This window comes from Sciurus carolinensis, chromosome X (assembly GCF_902686445.1).
Source record: "Sciurus carolinensis chromosome X, mSciCar1.2, whole genome shotgun sequence".
NCBI classification, from domain to species: domain Eukaryota; kingdom Metazoa; phylum Chordata; class Mammalia; order Rodentia; family Sciuridae; genus Sciurus; species Sciurus carolinensis.
This window is the reverse complement of record NC_062232.1, coordinates 91,799,887-91,820,922: the sequence shown is the minus strand read 5'-3', so window position 1 is coordinate 91,820,922 and position 21,036 is coordinate 91,799,887. Positions and strand designations below refer to the sequence as shown.

At 37.3% G+C, this 21,036-nt stretch overlaps 1 protein-coding gene across 5 annotated transcripts in view; it reads left to right on the top strand.

Annotated features, from left to right (window-relative positions):
• Positions 1-21,036, top strand: part of Chrdl1 (chordin like 1) — a 106,949-nt gene that overhangs the window by 65,586 nt on the left and 20,327 nt on the right. For all 5 annotated transcript variants that reach the window (XM_047536885.1, XM_047536886.1, XM_047536884.1 and 2 more), the window contains exon 7: positions 14,258-14,325. In XM_047536885.1, coding sequence (XP_047392841.1) covers positions 14,258-14,325 — 68 coding nt within the window. The remainder of the gene's footprint in view (positions 1-14,257; positions 14,326-21,036) is intronic.

Here is a 21,036-nt window from a genome sequence, read left to right as displayed (position 1 = left end):
GTACTGCACACTAGATTGGAAAGATTACTAGAAAGTTACCCATGACTTGACTTAGATGCTAAAGTATTAAAATTGGGTATAATTATTGTGTTTTTGCCCCTAAATTACTGATCGTTGTAGTAGTTTGCCATTGCTATGACAAAATAACTAAGCCTGAGAAATTTATAAAGAAAAGATTTAGTTAGCCCACTGATTGGGAGGCTGCAAATCCAAGCAGCTTGGTACCAACTCTGGTGAAGGCCTCTCTGGTGGCATCACCTTGTAGCAAATGGTATCATAGTGAACCACATATAAGAGGGAAAGATCAGATCTTGTCTAGACAAGAGACCAGAGAGTGGAGAGAGGGTAAGGCTTGCTTATCTGTAATAACCATCTCTGGAAAACTACCAGGGTCTCATGAAAACTATCTTAATGCCATCCAAGGGCAGTGCCTCCATAGTCATTCCACCTTTTAAATGTTCTGCATCACCTCTTAATACTCCTAATTCAGGAAACTTTGAGAAGAAAATTACCATAGCCTCTGTGGAAGATATTACTGATTATATATCAGTTCATATTAAATAGGAAATTATTTGTTGTTGGTCTTGATCCCTAGATTTTTTTCTCCTCCTTCCCTCTTTAGAACCCAATAGTCAATATTTCTTTCTGAAAGAACTGACTCTGTTTTGACTACCAGTATATTCTTGTTCCTTTTAATATGCTCTTTGTTCCAGCACTTAAAAGTTAATATAGACCCAGTTATGGCCTAATTTGATTTATGCTTTATTCAGTAAGGCCCCAGATCTTTCCATATCTGTTTATTAAAATGTGTGCACATATATCTGTACCATCTGTAATGCTATTATTACATTTCAGTCAGGAAAAATAGATGTTTCATTCCTCACCTCCTTTCTTATCTTTCCACAACTTAATTTGAGTATTTCCCAAATGGAAAATAGTCTGTGCTGATCAGAAACATATACCTGGTTGTTAATGTAACCAGCTGGTCACTACAATACAGTTGTTAGGCTAAGATTATTTTGTTTTGAGTAAAGGATATGTGAAATCTAAACTGAAGAACAATTAATAATAGAAAGATAAGGAAATCATGAAAAGGCATGTTATTATATTCAAGAGACAATGAATTGCAGAGGACATAGACTCTGAATCCAGAAATATATAGATTTGACAGTGTGGTTACATTGAACAAGCTATAGCAATTAGAACCTTGCATTTCTCAACTATAAAAATGCTTAAGAAGTAGCAATTATTACCCTAAAATTAACAGAACTGAGCCCTCTCCTCAATTTCCAATAGCTTTGTCTTTTTGTGTATTTAATCTTCACAGACAGAACTTTCTTTCTAGTCCTTGTGATAACAGATCCTGGGACTGTCTTCAGTTCTCTTGTCACAATTTAAATTTCTTTCCCTTTATTGTGTTCTTAGAAGCAGCACATGAAAGCTAGTTCCTTCTGACTGTGTATTGTCCCTCTATATACTTCACAATTCATTAAATTCTTCCTTTGCCATCTCTCCTCCAGCCTAAATACACCATTTCCTTTCATCTTTCCTTATGAAGAATAAATCCTACACTTTTATAAAATTTGTTGTTTTTTCTGTGCCTCCCATTTCTTTACATCTTTCAGTTGTATATAATGTGGTTGAAACTCCTTTGAAGTTCTCATTTTTGAAGCATCTAGTTATTTTTTTCTGTTGAAATGATGTTTTTACAAAGGTGTATCTTGTATAAGCATATTACTCACACAGCAGGGAACCCAGACACTTCTCCCCTGTGCTGGCCACCCTAACTGCAGGCCAGATACTGAAGAAGAAATAACCTTTTGAGTGCTGAACTTGCAAACCTTCATATAAAGGGCCTCATTTAAACAGCCTCTCTTCACTGTCACCAAACACTAATTTGTGCCTTTCTCCCTAGATCAGACAGCCATCCTAGATGTGAATTGAATCTAAAATCCAACCTTAGTTGTTTAGACATGTCTGTGAGGCTAGGACAGTCAGGAGAGTATTGGCAGGGTGCATGTCATTGCTGGCACTTGAGCAAACCTCATCTGAACTGGAAGCAGAACACAAACGGCCACTAGAACCTTAAGGGAAACTTTATCAGAAGAACAGATCTCTTCAGAGATTGTACTGCTGCCACATTCTGGGCAGGCAGGCCTCAAACCCAAACCCACGCCCAGCTTCCCTCCACCATTTATCTTTTCTGCTTGCCTGTCTCCTGTCTATCTTGCCAAAGCAAAGAGGAAGACTGCGTACTTGACTATAAGCAAGGGAATAGTATTTCGGGTAGACTATTGACTATCAAATTACTGATGCGTGTGTGTACTATATATATAGTAAATGATATATACTTACAATATGCCAGGTGGTGTTCTAAGCACTTACATATGCAGTAACTCATTTGATCCTCTCAGTAGTAGGACCTATTTTAATCTCCATTCTACAGACAACAAAATGTAGGCAGAGAAGCTAAGTGATTGGCCCAAAACTACATGACAGGGTCAGAACTAAATTTAAACATCGTTACTCTGACTCCGGAGTCACAAATTCTTAACCCCCACACCACCTTGTTGGAGACCATTCATTAACACTGTGGCAAGGGCCTCTCCTAGTGCAAGAGAGTAAAGGGGGAGGAGAGACATAATATAGCACATTGGGATTGGCAGATACTCCTCAGAGAGTAACCACACTGCCCATCTTTCCACATCAGGGTCTCAACCTCCCACTCACAACCACAGGGGACTGCTTTCATCCCATCTGCCTCTCTCTCTGTTGTCAGGCTTAAAGAGTCTCAAGGGTAAATATCTACTTTCTTTCATTCATCAGACATTTGTTAAGTAACCACTAAGTAGCTGGTACTGTGCCAGTGCTGGAGATACAATGGTGGACAAAAACAGACATGGAACCAGCTCTAATGAAGTTTTAGTGGAGAACACAGACATTTAACATATAATGATATAAGTAAATTAAGAAATTGCAATGGTACCATACACCACAAAGGGCAGATTTTATAAAAACCAATAATTGAGGGGGACTATCCTAGACAGAGAGGTAAAAGAAAATGCCTAGGTCTATCTCTCACGTCTCAACTCCAGCCTCACCACATTCTTCTTCACCCTCTCCAGGTTGAGGAAAGACTGGCTCAAAAGTTAAGGAGATAAGCCGAATGCAGTGGTTTATGCCTGTAATCCCAGTGACTCCGTCCAGAGACTGAGGCAGGAGGATGGCAAGTTTGAAGCCAGACTCAGCAACTTAGTGAGGCCCTAAGTAACTAAATGTGACTCAGTGGTTACATGCCCCCTGGGTTCAATCACCAGTACAGAGAAAGGGGGGGAGGGAAGAAGAGGGGAGGGGAGGGAAGGGGAATAACTAGTGGTAGTCTTATATTCCTGGAGAGAAGAGACGAGATACAACTGGTGGTAGTCTTATAGTCTTATATTCCTGGGATCCCCAACTCATCATCCAACTAGGAAACCAGCAGCCCCTCCATGATACAGTAGTCTGTACGCTATTCTTTCTACATTGTATGTTCTTCATAATACTCTTCTCTAGGAATTTTCTTCTTAAGGAACTACTGGTTCATGTTGATTTACTGTAGCTACCACTTCTTACCATATTATGCAATCTAAATTCTTCAGCTTGTTTTCTTTTTTTTCTCCCTTTGGATGCAAATCTTCATTAAGAGATTTCAGTAATTTGATGAATGCATTTGCAATGTGCATGCATTTTTAAAAATTTTTGGTCTTCGTGGTGCTGGGGTATCAACTCAGGGCCTCATGCATACTAGAAAAGCACTCTACTACAGAGCCACGACCCCAGCCCCTTCAGCTTGTTTTTAAACATCATCTGTAAAGCACGTCCTTTCTTAATTCACTACCCATCCTCATTTCTCTCTTTTTTCCCCATCCTCATTTCTTTAACATCACTACACACACCTGCTCTTGGCTGGATGATCTCTTTATACTATAACTTGCTATGTTCCTCCCCATTTTCTCTCCTCTCTTCAGATCTTGTTCCCCACAAGCTTGGAATAGCTCCTCTTCTCTCTCCTACAGAATTAAGATCTCACTCATCTTTGAAGAGTCCAACTAAAGGTACACCTTTTCTAATAGTCCTGCCTGGTCACTCTTTGATCTCCTTATTTTGACCACCTTCAGAGCTTACTCTGGTTCATACATGTCAGTTCATTTTGTATTACTATAACAAAGTAATTGAGATTGGGTGATTTATAAAATGAAGAGGTTTATTTGGCTCAGAGTTTTGGAGACTGGAAGTCTAAGATTGTGTTGCCATATCTCCTAGGCTTCTGGTGAGGGCCATATGCTGCTCCATGCAAGGCAAAAATTAGAAAGGGAAACAAGTGTTTTTGGAAGAGAGGGAGGGAACAAAGGAAATGACCTGCTTTATAACAACCTGCTCTTGAAAGAACTAATGCAGTCTTCCATGAAAAGCATTAATACCTCTTAAAGATAAATCACATCCAAACAACAATAATAGAATTTAGCATTTAAATATATTTTCTTGTATTGTCCATTGTTTTGTGTATCTTGACTTCTCATTTGAGAACTTCTGTAAGCAAAGGACCATTTCGTGTCCCTGTGTATCTCCTATTATAGAAATAATCATATATTTTGTTGATGGAGATACTAAAATCAAAGAGAGTCACAGTCACAAAAAGCTCTTGATAGGGCTCTAAGTGTAGGCAGAAGACTAAACACAGTTTTTTTCAATTCAACACAACTCAAATGAGCCCAAAGTCAGAGCTATGGTCTCTTTTCATGAAATGGAGATGTTTCTCCTAACTCCTTCAAGGTAATTGAAAGTGGAAGCACCTGTTTAAAAGTAATGTTTCAGCATCAAACAGCTGCCATTTTACTTCCAACTCCTGATTTCTCTTTCCCAAAACAAAAAACACTAAAAATTGCACCTCAGATGCAACCTTGGCTTGAATCTAGGTATCTTGGGGAAGTGATGTATGAAATACTTCATTTTTTTCTAAACATCATAAAAATCTGCTCAATTTTTCAAATTTTTTAAATTGAAGAAAATGGAAGATCTAGCAACATCTCCAAATGTAGATCTTTTAAAAAAATTTTAGTTGTCAATGGACCTTTATTTTATTTATTTATATGTGGTGCTGAGAATTGAACCCAGTGCCTCACACATGCTAGGCGAGCACTCTACCACTGAGCTACAACCCAGCCCTCCAAATGTAGATCTTAACAAATCAATCTCGAATTTTTTTGTATTGACCCTCATTTTCTGCAGAAATATCACCATCTCCTGATCATAATGATAGGAAAGAAACCTTGTTAATGAGAAGTACTACTTAAAATAAAAATTCATCTTGCATAACTGAAACTTTATGCCTGTTGACTAGCAATTCCCATTTATTCCTCCAAGATGAGTAAGTTATAGAGATCTGCTGTACAATATCATGCCTATAGTTAACAATACTTAATTGCACATACAATTAAGAGGGTATATCTCATCTTAAATGTTCTTGCCACAGTAAAATAAAAAAGCTAAATTAACTCAAATTTCGAGTAAATATGTTCTTACCTGCACTTCAAAATATATTGAAGTATTTGGATCTTTTCAAAACTATAAAATAGTCTGATCACCATTAGTAATCACTTATGTTCAGAAATATGGGAACATGTTAGAGATTTTCCATCCTTGCCTACCTCTTCTCTCCTTCTAAATTCAAAGTAAAATCATTCTCCTTTCATGGAAACTTTCTGGGTTGTTTTTGTTCTCTCTCCATCCCTTGTGCTCAGAATTCATCTCTACATGCTTACTGACTGTCCCAGGACCTCCACCCCTCTGAGGTCATCATGTTCCTTCTTGGCATGTCTTTTATGTCTAGAATATTTCTTCCTAGACAGAAAATCCTTTAGACAGTGAATGGGACAGCATCAACTTGCATATTGAGCTTAACAAAATGATATCCATGATTCCGAATTGGCCATCTGGGATCTCCCATCAGGGTCAATAATGCCCCGTTCTGTTAGTAGGGTTGGAGGTTTTTCTTTTGTATGTGTGTGTGTGTGAGAGAGAGAGAGAGTGTATATGAGTCTGGTTCTATAATAAAAATAAGGAATTTCCAGTGAAGCATTTCACAGCAATTATTTCTTTGTGGGTACTAGTGGCCACTCTTCCTTCAGTGATCTTTTTGATCACTTCAAGGAATGGCATGGCTGCCCAGAAACACACTATTGCATGTGCCCATTTTTCTCTTTAGAATAGACCTCATGTGCTAAGACTCCAACATCTATAGGAATAAATCGGATTTGTTGAACAAAAGTGAAAACAGATGAAAGAATCATGAGAAAGAAGAGTAATGTCAGACAGAGGAATCATATTTGACTATTACCCACACTAGAACTCTAAGAGCTTACAAATTCTGGGTCTCCATGGTCCAGGAAAAGGGAACTTGATTATCTTTTTTTGTTTGTTTGTCTTTTCAAGTAAAGAACCAGTACAACTACGTCCACTTTCTGCTTTGCTTTGGTTATTAAAACCAGATCCACGTCCCCTACTTCCACCAAGTAATCTAGTCCTCTCCAGGTAGGACAGAAAGTCAACACCATGTTCATGGAAGGAAGAACCTCACAACTGACTCTTTTTCATTTCCAGGTAGACCAGGCAGTAAACACAGGTAGATCATTGACCTTCCCTTCTCTTTTCTGCTGTATATTTTCAGCTTATGATGTGGTGGAACAGGACTCAACTTTATTTGGGTACTTGGAATTTTTAACACTCTACTTTATAACTATGTAAATTGAGCCACATCTCAATAAAGAAGATACCTATCCTTTTAAGCCTTGTTTTAGCCAAGTGTGAAATGGGCTTTAATTAAGATACTGACTTAATTTCTGAAAAGATGAAAATGAAGAGATGACTAGCATAATTATGAGAGACTCTAAGCCAGTAAGGTCTGAGCTGAAGGAATCTCTTTAGCCATTTTTGTGTCTGTGTGTCTCTAGGACCCTGACTTCTGATGTTTTAGAAACAAAATTACTCCCTTTCCATGTGAAAGCATAACTTTGCTCTTTGCAACAGGCTTTATTTATTTAATCTAAACTCTTTTCTCTGTGAAATACCTATCACATTTGTGGAAGTCCCTTAAGCTGGGTTTCCCCCATGTGTAAGTTATTTTTGAAAAGGAGGATAAAGAACTGGAAGGAAAGGAGGGGAGGAAAGGTAATGGGGAATGATACTTACAGACAATACTTACAGATAATTTCTGTGTGCCAGTACTGATCAAAGCACTGTATATACAAGTTCATTTGATCATCCTACTAAACTAAGGTAGCCATTATTGTCCATGTTTTAGTAATAAGGAAACTGAGGCACAAAGAAGCTAATTCATTTGCTCAAAGTCACACAGGAGGAAGTAGCAGAACCAGGATTTGGACCCAGGCTGTCGAATTCCAGTTCATTCTCTTAGTCATTACACTATACCATCTCTCAACTTGGGGGTAATGAAGCAATTTCAGCAACTGTTATGTTCAAGTCCACTGGGAGAGAGAGTCTTTGTGATGACTCTGTTCCCAGGAGATAAATATGGTAACAATTTAGCAGGTGCATTGGGACTACTGTGGGAAGCAAAGACTCCATTTCTAACCATGAACTTAGAGCTGTTTAGCCATATCACCACTGAAAAGGCAGAGTGTGGGTCATGGGTACCAGACAGCTAGTAGTTCATTTATCCTCTCTCTACTGATTCCCTCCTATAAACACACATACACAGTCTCCCAATCCATTTTTTTAAAAAAATAAGTATTTCTCATTTTTTGGATGTTTTTATATACTTCAGATTTGACTTGCTGCTTCTCGCAGGAAGTTACCCCTTTTCTGATTCTTAGTATTTTTCAAGCAAATATTGTGTTAAAGATGCTAAGAGTTTATATTTACAGTCCAAATAATAAAGTGCTTTATTTGACGGTAAAGTGTATTCTAACAAAACGACTGGCCACTTACAAGACACTGGAAAACTTCTTGTACTACTATATGTGTATAATTATTGGAAACTCAAGTGTCTATCAAGAAAAAAATCTATTCCAGTATTCATTAAAGCTTCCCTCAAATTTCAGCATGCTTACTTCCTCCTAGCAGAATTTGTGAAATTAGATGATTGGCAGAAGCACCCTGAGGTCATCTGCTTCCACCTTCTCCTTCATCTCTAGCTCAGTTACTGAGTATTGGTAAATAAAGTGACTGGTACGTGGTAGGTGGAGATTTCATGGGTTTCTTTTCTTCTTCTCTGTCCTCTTCCACTTTTCCTCAAAAGCCCTTTCACTATTTGCCCTGATTCTGCTGATTTCAACTGATTCCTCTGAAAATGAAGAGATCACTCTCCAGTCTTGAGGATTCATTTCATTTCTATTTGCCTTAGAGTGACTATATAGTTTATCATCTAAACCAAGACACTTTTGAAAGCAAGAGGGGAAATCTTAATAATTATGCCTGTCAGAAAAATAGGCAATAAAACTAGGTTATCCCAAATAAATTGGGCCTTGTGGCCATCCTATTTATTATGTCTTGTGTGGTTCACAAGTGGCCACATGCTGGCGTAGTTTTGCTGTCTGAGGCTTATCTTTGCGGGCATCTCAGAATCTCACTGTACACTTGGTCATTTTGAGAGCACAGGATTTACTTTCCTGACCTGCTCGAGCCAACAAGAGATTAATGGAAGCCATGGGAGTTATAAACAGTCTGAATTTCAGCCTAGATTTTGACCACTTTTCAAATGCTTGTTCTCCATTTCTCCCATTACCAAAAAGCCAAGCCATTCCAGCCCCATAGGGTACCACTCAGAGTATAATTGAGGTTTGAATAAACAACACATGTGGCTTTTAAGGTTAAATGAATATTGTTTGACATACAGTACACTAGAGTTGTTTTTCATTTTGGTTTAAAAAATTGGTTAAAATTACATCTTGTTGCTTCTCGGAATTAACTAGAATCCATCTGTCTCCATTAGAATCACTGGTTTTTTTACAAAAAGCCTTGGCTGAAAGAAAGAGGTTCCATCTCACTCAAGATAAATTGTCCAGGGAATCAGGAATAAAGCAAAGAAACAGATTTTTTAGGGTGTGATGCCTTTTTTTCCAAGATATAATAATGGCAATAATAAATTAACATACAGTACCTATTTTTAGCTATCTAGACAGACACTGCCCAGGTCTAGAGAGCCATTTATAGCCATACAAAGTGTCAACATCTAAGAAGATCATTTCAGTCTAACCATAGTTTAAATTAAATAGGATAACTAAAAGATTGGAACATTTAGCAATTACTTAATAAAACATCCATGCTTAGATAATGTCATTTTAATGACTTCAAAAGCCCAAAGGCAACAAATATTATCAGTTCCTAGGAGATTTTGTGTGTGTGTGCGCGTGTGTGTGTGTGTGTGTGTGTGTGTGTGTGTGTCTGTTCAGAAGTAATAGCTCCAGTAGTTTTAATGAGTAAAATTATTTCAATTAGGTACATATGTGTGTCTTCAAGTGTTCAGGTTTTCAAATACATGTTGTGACAAATTTACCTGAATCATGTTACAGGGTATTAATGTCTTTTTTAATTTTTGTATTTGTTCATTTTAGTTATACATGAGAGTAGAACATATTTTAGCAAATTATACATACACAGATCATAACTTATTCTAATTAGGATCCTATTCTTGTGGTTGTACATAATGTGAAGTTACCCTGGTTGTGTATTCAAATACAAGGCTAGGAAAGCTATGTCTGACTAATTCTACTGTCTTTTCTATTCCACCCTCCCTTCCCTTCATTTCAGAGTATTAATCTCCACTTCATACTTTATATTGACTTGTCTAATTGCTTTGCCATCTTACCTTCCTGCTAATTGGTAACAGGCACTATATGTGTCTATAATGCTTCATTCTGAGTGGATTATAAGTACTTAAAGACACTATTTAATTTAGAAGCCCTTTAAAGACTCCATTGTCTAAATGTACTGAATTGAACTTCTGAGAAGGCCATGCTATGTAAACATGTTGTGTCAATATCAATCATGAAATCTACACTTAAAAAGGGCATTTGATGAAGAGAGCTATTGTATGATTTTTCTTTGGTAATTTGTTTTCTCTCTTTTAGCTACTTAGATTAGGCTTGAAGCCACATCCTATAGCTTTTACGTTTCATTTTGCCATTTGCTGCTAAGTCTTTTCTGGTTTCTAATCTTCTCTCTAGTCTATTTTCATTTGGCTCAGACCCACCACTGCCAGCTAAAATGGGACAAGTAAATCTAAGTTTATCCCTATTCAATCACTGTCAATGGTAGTTTCCAACTTTCCAGATTTGCAACCCCAGAGTCATTTTATACTGTTTTCTTTTCTGCCTTCCTCCTCTGTGATCAGAACCTCCATCAGGGTCTTATGCTTTTCTTATCTGCAGTAGTTTGATTCAACCCCTCCTCTCTTTTCTTGTGTAGATACTTATGGCCTATTAGCTATTACTGTAGCAGCCTCCTGATTTGGCTTCCTAGATTGCACTTGCTCCCTCACTAGTCTATACGCCATTGCCAGAAGCAGCTTCCACAAACACTGTTTGTACCATAAGAAAGAACTCTACCTAAAAATTGATAACAGAAGCAAATGTGAATTCTTCAGCTTATTTTTGAAATCCATGAGACAATTTTTACTACCCCTGTTTATCTCAACAACCCACCCCATTCTCTCCTTCCTTCTCCCTGCATTCTCTTTGTCCCATGCAGTTAACAGCCCCATTTATCTTATTTTCACATCTAGTTTCTGCTCAAGCCACACCTTGCTTTCTGCCTCCAGTGTATGACTTCTATTTCCAAAGCTCTGATTCTTTGCAAATGTCATTCTGTTCAGCTGATATAGTCTCTGCCCAACATTGCTGTCCATTTATACCCTGCAACATATACTTCTAAAAATGGGACTTAGATATTTTAGGAAGCTTTCTGCAATTACATCTGACTGCTTATCTTCCTATTCAATATTTCCTAAGCATGATTATTATAATCATATTTCAAGTTTTTGATCTGCAAGTGTTTTTAGGCTGTTTCCTATACTGATTTCCTGTCACCTCCAGTTAAGGGTGTATTCTGAGGTTAAGTGTTCAGCCTTAATTCTGTCCTCCTCCTGCCATAGTATCAGGCTGTTCAAATACAAAGCATTTAATGCATGTTAACTCACTCTTGGACTTTATTTCCTAGTTACAACCAAAGGTTGCCATCTTCACTCTTACAGTGGTCAGTCAGGATTTCTACTAGGTCTTCATGCACTCTTTGTTTACTCTCTTCACTCAGATATGAAATAATCAGAATGAGGAGAGTAGACTACCCAGAAACTTAATTCTGTTTTATTTTTTACTGCAGTTTAATTCAGTACATATATTGAGCACCTGATATGTACCCAGCAATATGCTAATTCTCCAGTGCAGTTATTTTCAAACTCCTGAATGCATTAGAATCCCCTGGATTCTAATCACTGGCCCCACCCAAGAGTTTCTGACATAGTATAGTGGGGTCCAAAATTTGCATTTCTAATAAATTTCTGAGTGGTGCTGATGCTCTGGTCTAGGAACCACACTTTTTAAATTTGTTCTTTTTAGATATACATGATAGTAGAGTGTATTTTGACATATTATACATACATGGAATATAACTTCTCATTCTTGTGGTTGTACATGATGTGGAGTTTCACTGGTCATGTATTCATATAGGAACATAGGAAAGTTATGTCTGATTCATTTTACTGATTTTCCTGTTTCCATCCCCCTCCCTTCCCTTCATTCCCCTTTGTCTAATCCAATGCACTTCTATTCTTACCTCCTCTCTTATTGCGTGTTAGCATCTGCATATCAGAAAACATTCTACCTTTGGTTTGGGGGGACTGGCTTATTTTGCTTAGCATGATAGTCTCCAGTTCCATTCATTTACCAGAAAATGCCATAATTTTATTCTTCTTTATGACTGAGTAGTATTTCATTGTGTATATATACCACATTTTCTTTATCCATTCGTCTGTTGAAAGATGCCTAGGTTTGTTTCATAGCTCACCTATTGTGAATTGAGCTGCTATGAACATTGATGTGACCCTATAGGGACCACCCTTTGCAAAGTAGTGATTGAGGGGATATAGAGATGGTCTAAGACATGGTCTCTCATTTCAAGGAATTTATACTCTGTTCAGGGAGATAAAGCAGGCCTGGTAGACATTTAATAGTAGAAAATACTTATAATGTTTTAGTACTTATTCATCCGACAAATACTGAATGAGTATCAACTATGTGTCCATCACTGTTCTAGGTACTTGTATTATATCAATAAATCTTACAGACAAAAATACTTATTCTCATGGAGATTCTAGTGAGGCAAAATAGAAATAAACAGTAAAATATATAAAATGTAAGAGAGTGACAAGTTCTAAGGAGAAAGAGCAATAAAAAGGAATAAGAAAATATCAGAGGGGGGTTGAATTTTATTAGGTGTGTTGGTCAGAAAAGACTCCCAATTCCATCATTTGCCAAGTATTGACTATTTACTGTGTGTCAGGGACTGCTAAGCTATGAATGGCTACTTCCTCTCTCTGAGCCTTGGTTTCTCCATCTGTTAAATGGAGTAGTTAGACAAGGTCATGCCTGAAGTCTTCTACATTTCTAAGACTACATAACACTAAGTCCTTTAAGCAGTCAGAAATACATAAGTGTGTCTGAGGACAACTTTGTAGAGGAGGAAAAACCTAAATGTTTTTCATAGACATAGAGGAGGTATGGGGATTGGAAGACAGCAAGGTAATTTCAAAAGAAGAATGTAAGTTGGGTATGGTGGTGCACACTTGTAGTTCCTGAGTCCAGGAGTTTGCCTGGGCAACATGGTGAGACTTTGTCTAAAAAAAAAACAAAAGGAGGAGGGGTAGAAAGAACATGAACTAAAGCATAGAAACAAGAGTGCGAGTCACATATTTAATGATAAACAAGGAGGTCAAATGGTTCCAATTGTAGAGTAGCTGAGATAATTGGATAGAAGGTAGGTGTTCAATAAAGATGAGGTGGGGGCTGATTGCAGAGAGTTTTGGATGGAGGCTTACTCAGGGTTTTGATCAGGGAATGATATGATTATACAATCAAAATGGTATTTTAGACAGATTAACAATCACGATGACGTCTTTGAAACTTATCATTTTTTTCCATAATATTCTCTTTGAATCATGAAGAGTGAAATCCATACAGTGTAACAAGTGACTACTTGATTATGTTATTGCTATCAAACTAATTTCAGGTCTTTTTTAAGTTTTTAAAAGTCAATGATATTGTATAAATTTCCCTAACAGTTGATTGATTAAACCATTAACTAAATGATATTTAGTTTTATGTATTTAAAGACTTGGGAGAGTAATTAGAACAGAAATTCCTTAATGTATACTTTTCCATATTTCTTGTTATCCTCCAAAATATCTGATTGAATATTGTGTTTATGTATAATTTACATAGTACTCATTTAGAGTTGTGCAAATAGCTCTAATACCATCTCCAAGGTAAAATAGGGTTCTTGGAATTTAACCTATAGTTTTGGTCTATCAGCTAAGGAATATTCATATCTGTTATATGTTTGTTGCTCCCAATGCTTAAAGCAGACTCTTCCTCTTGAAAGCACTTACTCTGGAAGACAGTAATGATAGGGGTTTGCTATTCAAAGACTGGGTCATATTAGACCTAGAGAAAATTGTGTCAGGCAGAAATAGATGAGAGCATTGTGGATATTTGTTATGTAAATACTGTAATCATAGCAAGTTTTATCTTAACTTTCAAATAAACTCATACCTTCTCAGAGACAAATGGTGAACTTAAGAAATCATGACAGACCAGATTCTGAAAACTCATTGTGTAAGGCTAGTTTAAACACAAATTAAATATGACCTGCAAAGTACTAAACTGTCACTGGAATAAAATAAGCAAAACTGACAATGATGGTTATATTAAGGTGGAAAGTGATTATTTTCCCTTTTATTTTCCAAACTCAAGATAATGTTGCTTGATGATCTGTTTAGAAAGTGGCAGCTTTCTTCAGAGTTATTTTGAACCATGAGACACACCCAGAGAAATCTTTCAGTGCTGTTTCTTGAAGGGCAGCCACAGAGCTAAAACGTCTTGAGAACTTTGGAATCGTAGTACCAAAAATGTTTTTGGGTCACAAGGGTGATAGTTTTCCCTTCTCTGTATGTATGATTCTTTCTTTATTCCTTTTTAATAAACAGGGGATGGAGAATTGTCGTGGGAACATTCTGATGGTGATATCTTCCGGCAACCTGCCAACAGAGAAGCAGTAAGTGTGAATAGCTCAAATAATTCAGTACTCCACAGTATCAAGCCAAGCTTCCTCTCCTTGTGGCTACTATTCCAGCAAATCCAAAAAAGGGCCCATTTCTAACTCCATTTCTTTTCTTTTCTCTGAGAAATTAGAATGACATCATCACCAACCTATAATCATTTAGGTACACTGTATAATTGTTAACTGAGCCAGGACACAAACACAAGGAAACCTTAGTCCTTTATCTTTATTGGAAGTCTATACCCTTTCAGGATTGCTTGCCTATTCTTTATTTCCCCTGTAAAGAAGGCAAGTCACTACACCATCCTCTACAATGAGCACCTTCTCTGGGATTGTAAAATAATCTATTCCATCCTTCTGATGGAATTTTTTGATCACTGGACATGTTTACATAAATCTTCCCATAAGTCTTAAGGCTCTTCATCATACCATTAAAGGAAAGGAAAGCAGGCCAGATTCTCCTCCCTTCACCCCATGATATCTCATTTTTGCTATCAGTGCTAATCTTAGAATAAACCACATAAGTAAGCATCTTTCTGTATAGAGTTATACTATCTTTTGTTCCTTTGTAATATTTTGAGAAAATTAACAAAGTAGAACCCCTTTACAAAAATGTATGTGTAAGAAGAGTTACACTTCAAAGTTCTTAGTACCTGAAAATGAGATGTTCTGGTTCAGAGAATGAATCATATTAAGGGGCTTATGAAAGGGTACAAACCATACAAAGGTGTTCACTGCACCCTATACATAAAGTGTACAGGGACATTCATTTCAGCATTGTTTTCATAAAAACGAATGTGGATAACTTAAATATCATTAATAGTGTTGTTAAATACCAAATCTGTGGGTATATGCAGCATATATAAATGTAGTCAAGGGGAGATAGCTCCAAGACATATTATCTAACAAAACAAGATGCTTTCCTTATGTAAAAATTGTGTGTAGGTATATAAATGCATCAAAAGGGCTGGAGTTGTGGCTCAGTGGCAGAGCACTTGCCTAGCATGTGTGAGGCACTGGGTTAGATTCTCAGCACCACATATAAATAAATAAAGTCCATTGACAACTAAAAATATTTTTTAAAAAATACATATAAAAAAGATGTGGACATCTGTGAAATTCCACATTTTGTATAACCACAAGAATGGGATTCTAATCAGGATAAGTTATACTTCATGTATGTATAATACGTCAAAATATACTGTACTGTCATATATATCTAAAAAGAACAAATAAAAAAAAATAAAAAAGATTTGGAAGATCACATACCAACATGTTAAGGGTGGTAATCATAGAAGGGTAGAAATGAACAGGAAGAATGAGAAACTTGGTAGACTTTGCCTTTTTACTTTGTTATCTATATTATTTGATATTTTTTCCATAAGTATGAATTAGTTTTATAATACATAAAATTTAATTGATTTTCTAAAGTCATAAAATCAGTTCTCAGCAAGCATTGGAGATAAGATAGGAGCCTAGGGAATTATAGAGCAGATCTGAGGATAGTGAGGGTGTGAGGAAAGAGTCAAGTTTTGTAATCAAATGATCAACATAAGCATCACAGTGTTGCTGAGCCTGTGCTTCCTGGTCATCACGGGGATCACATCTAATTTGCATGTCCCCTACTTACCATCACCCAACCCAAAAATCTCAGCTATGAAATTAAATACTTTCTATTTGCATTATTCTCCAGTGGTGTTGTTTCCTAGACATTGATGTTTCTGAGTGAATATAGAAGGACTGTAGTGGGAGTGGAGAACTATCCTCTGGATGTCTCAAAAAATCAACATCCCACAGGATATGGTAGGCTTCCCACTTGCCAGTTAATATAGATCCTGAGGAAAGCTTTTCTCCATCCAGTTGTATTTGTTCTATAGTGTTTTAGTCAGCTCTTTCATTGCCATGACCAAAAGACCTGAGAAGAACAATTTTAGAGGAGGAAAAGTGGAAAAGTTTATTTGGGGGGTCATGGTTTCGCAGATCTTAGTGCATAGGTGGCCACTCTGGGCCCAAGGCACAGAAGAACATCATGGTGGAAAAATGTGGAGGAGGAAAGCAGCTCAGGACATGGCACAAGGAAGCAGAGAGAGAGAGAAAGAGAGACTCTCATCATAACACAATATAAAACCCCCAGGCATACCCCAATGACCCACCTCTTCCAGTCACACCTTACCTACCTACAGTTACCACCCAGTTAATCCCTATCAGGGAATGAGTGCACTGATTAGGCTAAGACTCTCAAAACCCAATCATTTCACCTCTAAGCTTCTTTGCATTGTCTCACACATGAACTTTTGGGAGATACCTCTTATCTAAACCATTACAGCAAGATTTCTTCTAGATTCTTGCAGGAAATGGTATCAGTGTCCATTTTCTGTGTGAGTGTCCTCTTTATCCAAGCCCCAATTTTTTTGTTGTTGTGGTGGTAGGAATCTAAGTGACTAAATTAGTGATTGTCAAACAGATGTCATTCCAAACCAAATTTATGGCTCAGTCACCTTAAGTTGTTAGGCCTCATGGTAAGCACCGTAACCACCTTACTGGTCATTCTGGTAATGCCATTAATTAGCTTTTCTTCTTGACTTCATTTTATGCTGTACACAAACCTCATCTCTTGTCTTTCAGTTTTATTGTTCTTTCTTAACCATTAATGATAGGGGAAGACTTCACCTAGGACTTCTATCAAAAGAGTTTAGGTACAGAATGCAGGACCTTGAAATAGTTATGATTTTCAAAGGAGTTCGAGACCTATCTTTAGAAACTAACATTTGGAAATGGTAGAACAAAATGCCAGATGGTTCCACTTTATTATAAGTAAATATTTTTCTTTGTTCTAAAGTAGATAGATATTGTGGGATGTGATTTGAATAATAAATATCATCTGTAGTAGTGAAAAATATGTACCTGGTGCACAGTAGGCACCCAATAAATACATGTTGAATGAATGGGTGTGGAAGGTGGAATGAAATGTATGCAATGTATATGGGAGAGGACTAGAGTAGAGATGGGGCTTTTCACTGATTTTAATGCACATAAATTTGTCTCAAGTCAGAGAGAAATTCTTTAAATTTGTTTTTTTCTTTTGACCAGCCTAATGTGAAAAAATAACAGAATCCCTTCTGAATATCCTTTGCAGCCCAACTTCCTGCATTGTGGTAAAAAAAGGCAGCCCTAAAAACATTTTTTTTCTATCCAGTAGACTGTTCCTGTTTTATAGGGAACTATCAAAACCTCAGTTCTACAGAAACACAGCTGATTGGTTTATTTTGCCAAGAGGGTTGAAAACCATCAGTTACCAAGTTTTATGAAGTGAATAGGAGGAGGAACCAGTGGTTCAAATATGTCTTCTTTGTAAAAACCTAAAACCATTTTTATTTTATTTCCAGGTCATAATTTTACATAAATTGGTCTTTGTCTCACTGGAGAATGTGGTAATGTGTGTGTGCGTGTGCGTGTGTGTGTGTGTGTGTGTGTGTGTGTGAGAGAGAGAGAGAGAGAGAGAGAGAGAGAGAGAGAGAGAGGGAGGGAGAGGGAGAGAGAGAGCGCGTGCGCGAGAGCGTGTTATGTGGGGAGGGAAAAGGAGGCAAGGAGTGGAAGCTAAAACATGAAAGAGCATAATTTTGTTTTTGGACAACAGCCAGACTCTGGTTTTTGCCCCCCAGTTAATTGCATTGAAATTTGCCATTAGAAAAGAAAAGGAGTTTGGAAGAGAAACAACATAAAAGAGGTAAAAATCCATGTCTCATCCACATTGTCAGAACAGTGATTTAAGAAGGAAACCAGCCTGTCTTCCACCAGGGATTATTGTAGGTTAGTAGTGACTAGAATATAATATTTTTATGACTGTGTGGATTAGAATACTTTGTAAAAACACTTTTAAATTTAAGATAACTATAGATTCACTTATAATTGTAAGTGATAATACAGAGATCTTGTTTTCCCTTTGCCTAGTTTTTTCCCCAATGGTAATATCTTGCAAATATACAGTACAAAGTTACCATGGCAAAGGCCCTTTCTGGACTCAGGTGTTCGCCTGTCTCTGCCAAGAAAAACCCTTACACCTTATTTTTTAAATTACTTGATACATAAAAATTATACATATAGCATGTAATGTTTTGATACATATATACATTGCATAAAGTTTAAATCATGTTAAACATATCTAACTTATCAAACATATCATTTATTTATGGTGGAAACATTCAAAATCCTTTTTCTAGGTTTTGAAATAAACAGTACATATATGTTATCCCAGGGATACTTTATCACTGAGCCACATCCTCAGCCCTTTTATTTTTATTTTGAGACAGGTCTTGCTAAGTTGATGAGGTTGGCCTTGACCTTGCTGTCTTCTTGTCTTAGCTTTACCATGTACCACTGCACCCAGCCAAATCTTAGTACTTGATCAATCTTTCTCCATCCCTCCCTGACCCCTACTATCCCATCCTCTGGTAACACTATTCTATTTTCAACTTCCAGAAGATCAACTTTTTTCATTTGAACATATAGATGAGACCACACCTACCCTGATGTCTTAAACCCAAGAAAAAGTGAAGAAAAAATTCCTGGGGAGCCTTTACAATGGAGGGTATTTTCCAACACCAGAAAATAGCTGTTTTAGAGCCATCTCAAAAACCTTAATTTTCTTTCAGTCCTTCAGGTCAGTAAACCAGAAATACCAAAATATTGATCAAAATACAACGCATGGTAATTTCTAACAAACTGATTTTGACCTGTTCTCTTGAGCAGCCTAACTGCAACTGACTTCTAAGATAAGCCCCAATTTCACTTACAACTCCAAAATGTTAATGTCTTTCCTCCTTCCCTCAAAGTTACAAAGTCAGAATAGCCCTTGGTAAGCGTTTTTATTTGTGTAAGAGCATTCTCCTGTACAAAAAGAGCCATTAAATAAAAAACACACACCACCACTACTCACCTCTGACCCCAAATCCATATGTCGGTGATTCTCTATCTTAGCTTCAAATTAGAGACTCCTGAGGTTTATAGAAAAATCCTAATGCCCAGGCCTCACCCCAGATCAGTTACTTTAGAGTCTCTGGATTTGGGACCCAGGGATTAGCATTAAAAAAAAGTTTTATTGGGCCATTATAATTACACATAAGAGTTGCATTTATTATTCCATATTTATACATAGACATCAGTATTTTATATGACTCCTTGGAAAATTCTACTCTGCAGCCTAGTTGGAGAACCGGTGGGGTATGTGGTTGTGAACACTAGCTGAAAGAAGTTCTTTTTGGAGCAGCTTTTAGGCAAATATTTGTGGATCATTCTTTCTCCTCTTCATCCTGTTCATTATCCTCTCTGCTTCCCCCTATTCTTACTCTCCTACCATCTCCAAAAACTCAACCTTCACTGTCATCCTGAATAGATTGCCTCTCCTCCCTGGCCTTGATTTCTCTATTTGTAAAACTACAACAAGGTGAAATTGTGGGGGACTACTAGTCAACATCAGTACCTCTGATCAAAATCCTTGAGACTTTTCTTTTTTTTGTCTTGAGACATTTTCCCATCCTACCAATCCCTGGTGCTGAAGAACAGCTTTCCAATTTGTGCTTACCATTACGAATCAGAGAACTTCTTGTACTTGCAACTTGTCCTGGGTCAGTGACCTTTCCTCTTTAAATTCTCTCCCTGTTGAACTCCTTTCTTTTAGCATCAGTCGGACACCCACCAGGCAAACTATCTTCTCTGTGTTACTTTGGCAAAACTTTGCCAAACTACAGAAAGGACAGAACAATCTGTAATGGCCTTTGTGGAATGTGAGTGATTATGGCAGAAAAAGACATATGAGCCATTGTGGGAATGAGAAATATTTGCACTGAAAATCCTATCCATGTGCATGATAACAAATTGTTGCAAAATTTTATGTGCGTGAATTTTATAGCAAAGCACCAGGATGGGTTGTTTTTAGATATAATGTTCTCTTCCAAAAGGATAGAAAAGGTCCACTTACTCTTGCTCCTGTTCACTCTTCCCTCCTCCCACCAAGAAAGCAATATTAGTTCCCAAAGCTAAATTTGCAACATGTGTGTCTGTGGCATATAACTTAACATTTTTTTAATTGAATGCTGGGGTCAAGGGACCCCATAACTATCTTCCTAATATTCCCTGCTATTTTTATCTCTGAATATAAGGATCTTCCTTTTTCATTGCCTATGAAAGATTTTTAAATGAGTCTCCCATCCTTAACTCACAACACAGTTAATGTTATTTGGCTTAAAGCCTTTAAATCTTAAAGTTCTATTCTTCTCTCATTGCATTGTCGTGTACTCACAGTCTACCTCATCTCCTGAGAGAGGAGTAGGTAGCAGAATAGTGAGCTCATCTTGTGTCTTAAACCTGTGATGAAGAACAATGCTTGGAGCTGGACATAGTGGTGCACACCTGTAATCCCAGTGGCTTGGGAGGCTGAGGCAGGAGGATCACAAGTTCAATGCCAGCCTCTGCATGTTAGCGAGGCCCTAAGCAACTCATCAAGACCCTGTCTCAAAATAAAATTTTTAAAAAGGGCTGGGGATATGGGTCAGTGTTAAAGTGCCCCTGGGTTTAATCTAAACACACACACACACACACACACACACACACACACACACACAAAATGTTTAGATTATTTATACTACAATACTGAGCTTTCTTAGGGATCGTAGTTTCTCTCATTCAATAGGCCATTGGATGGCCACC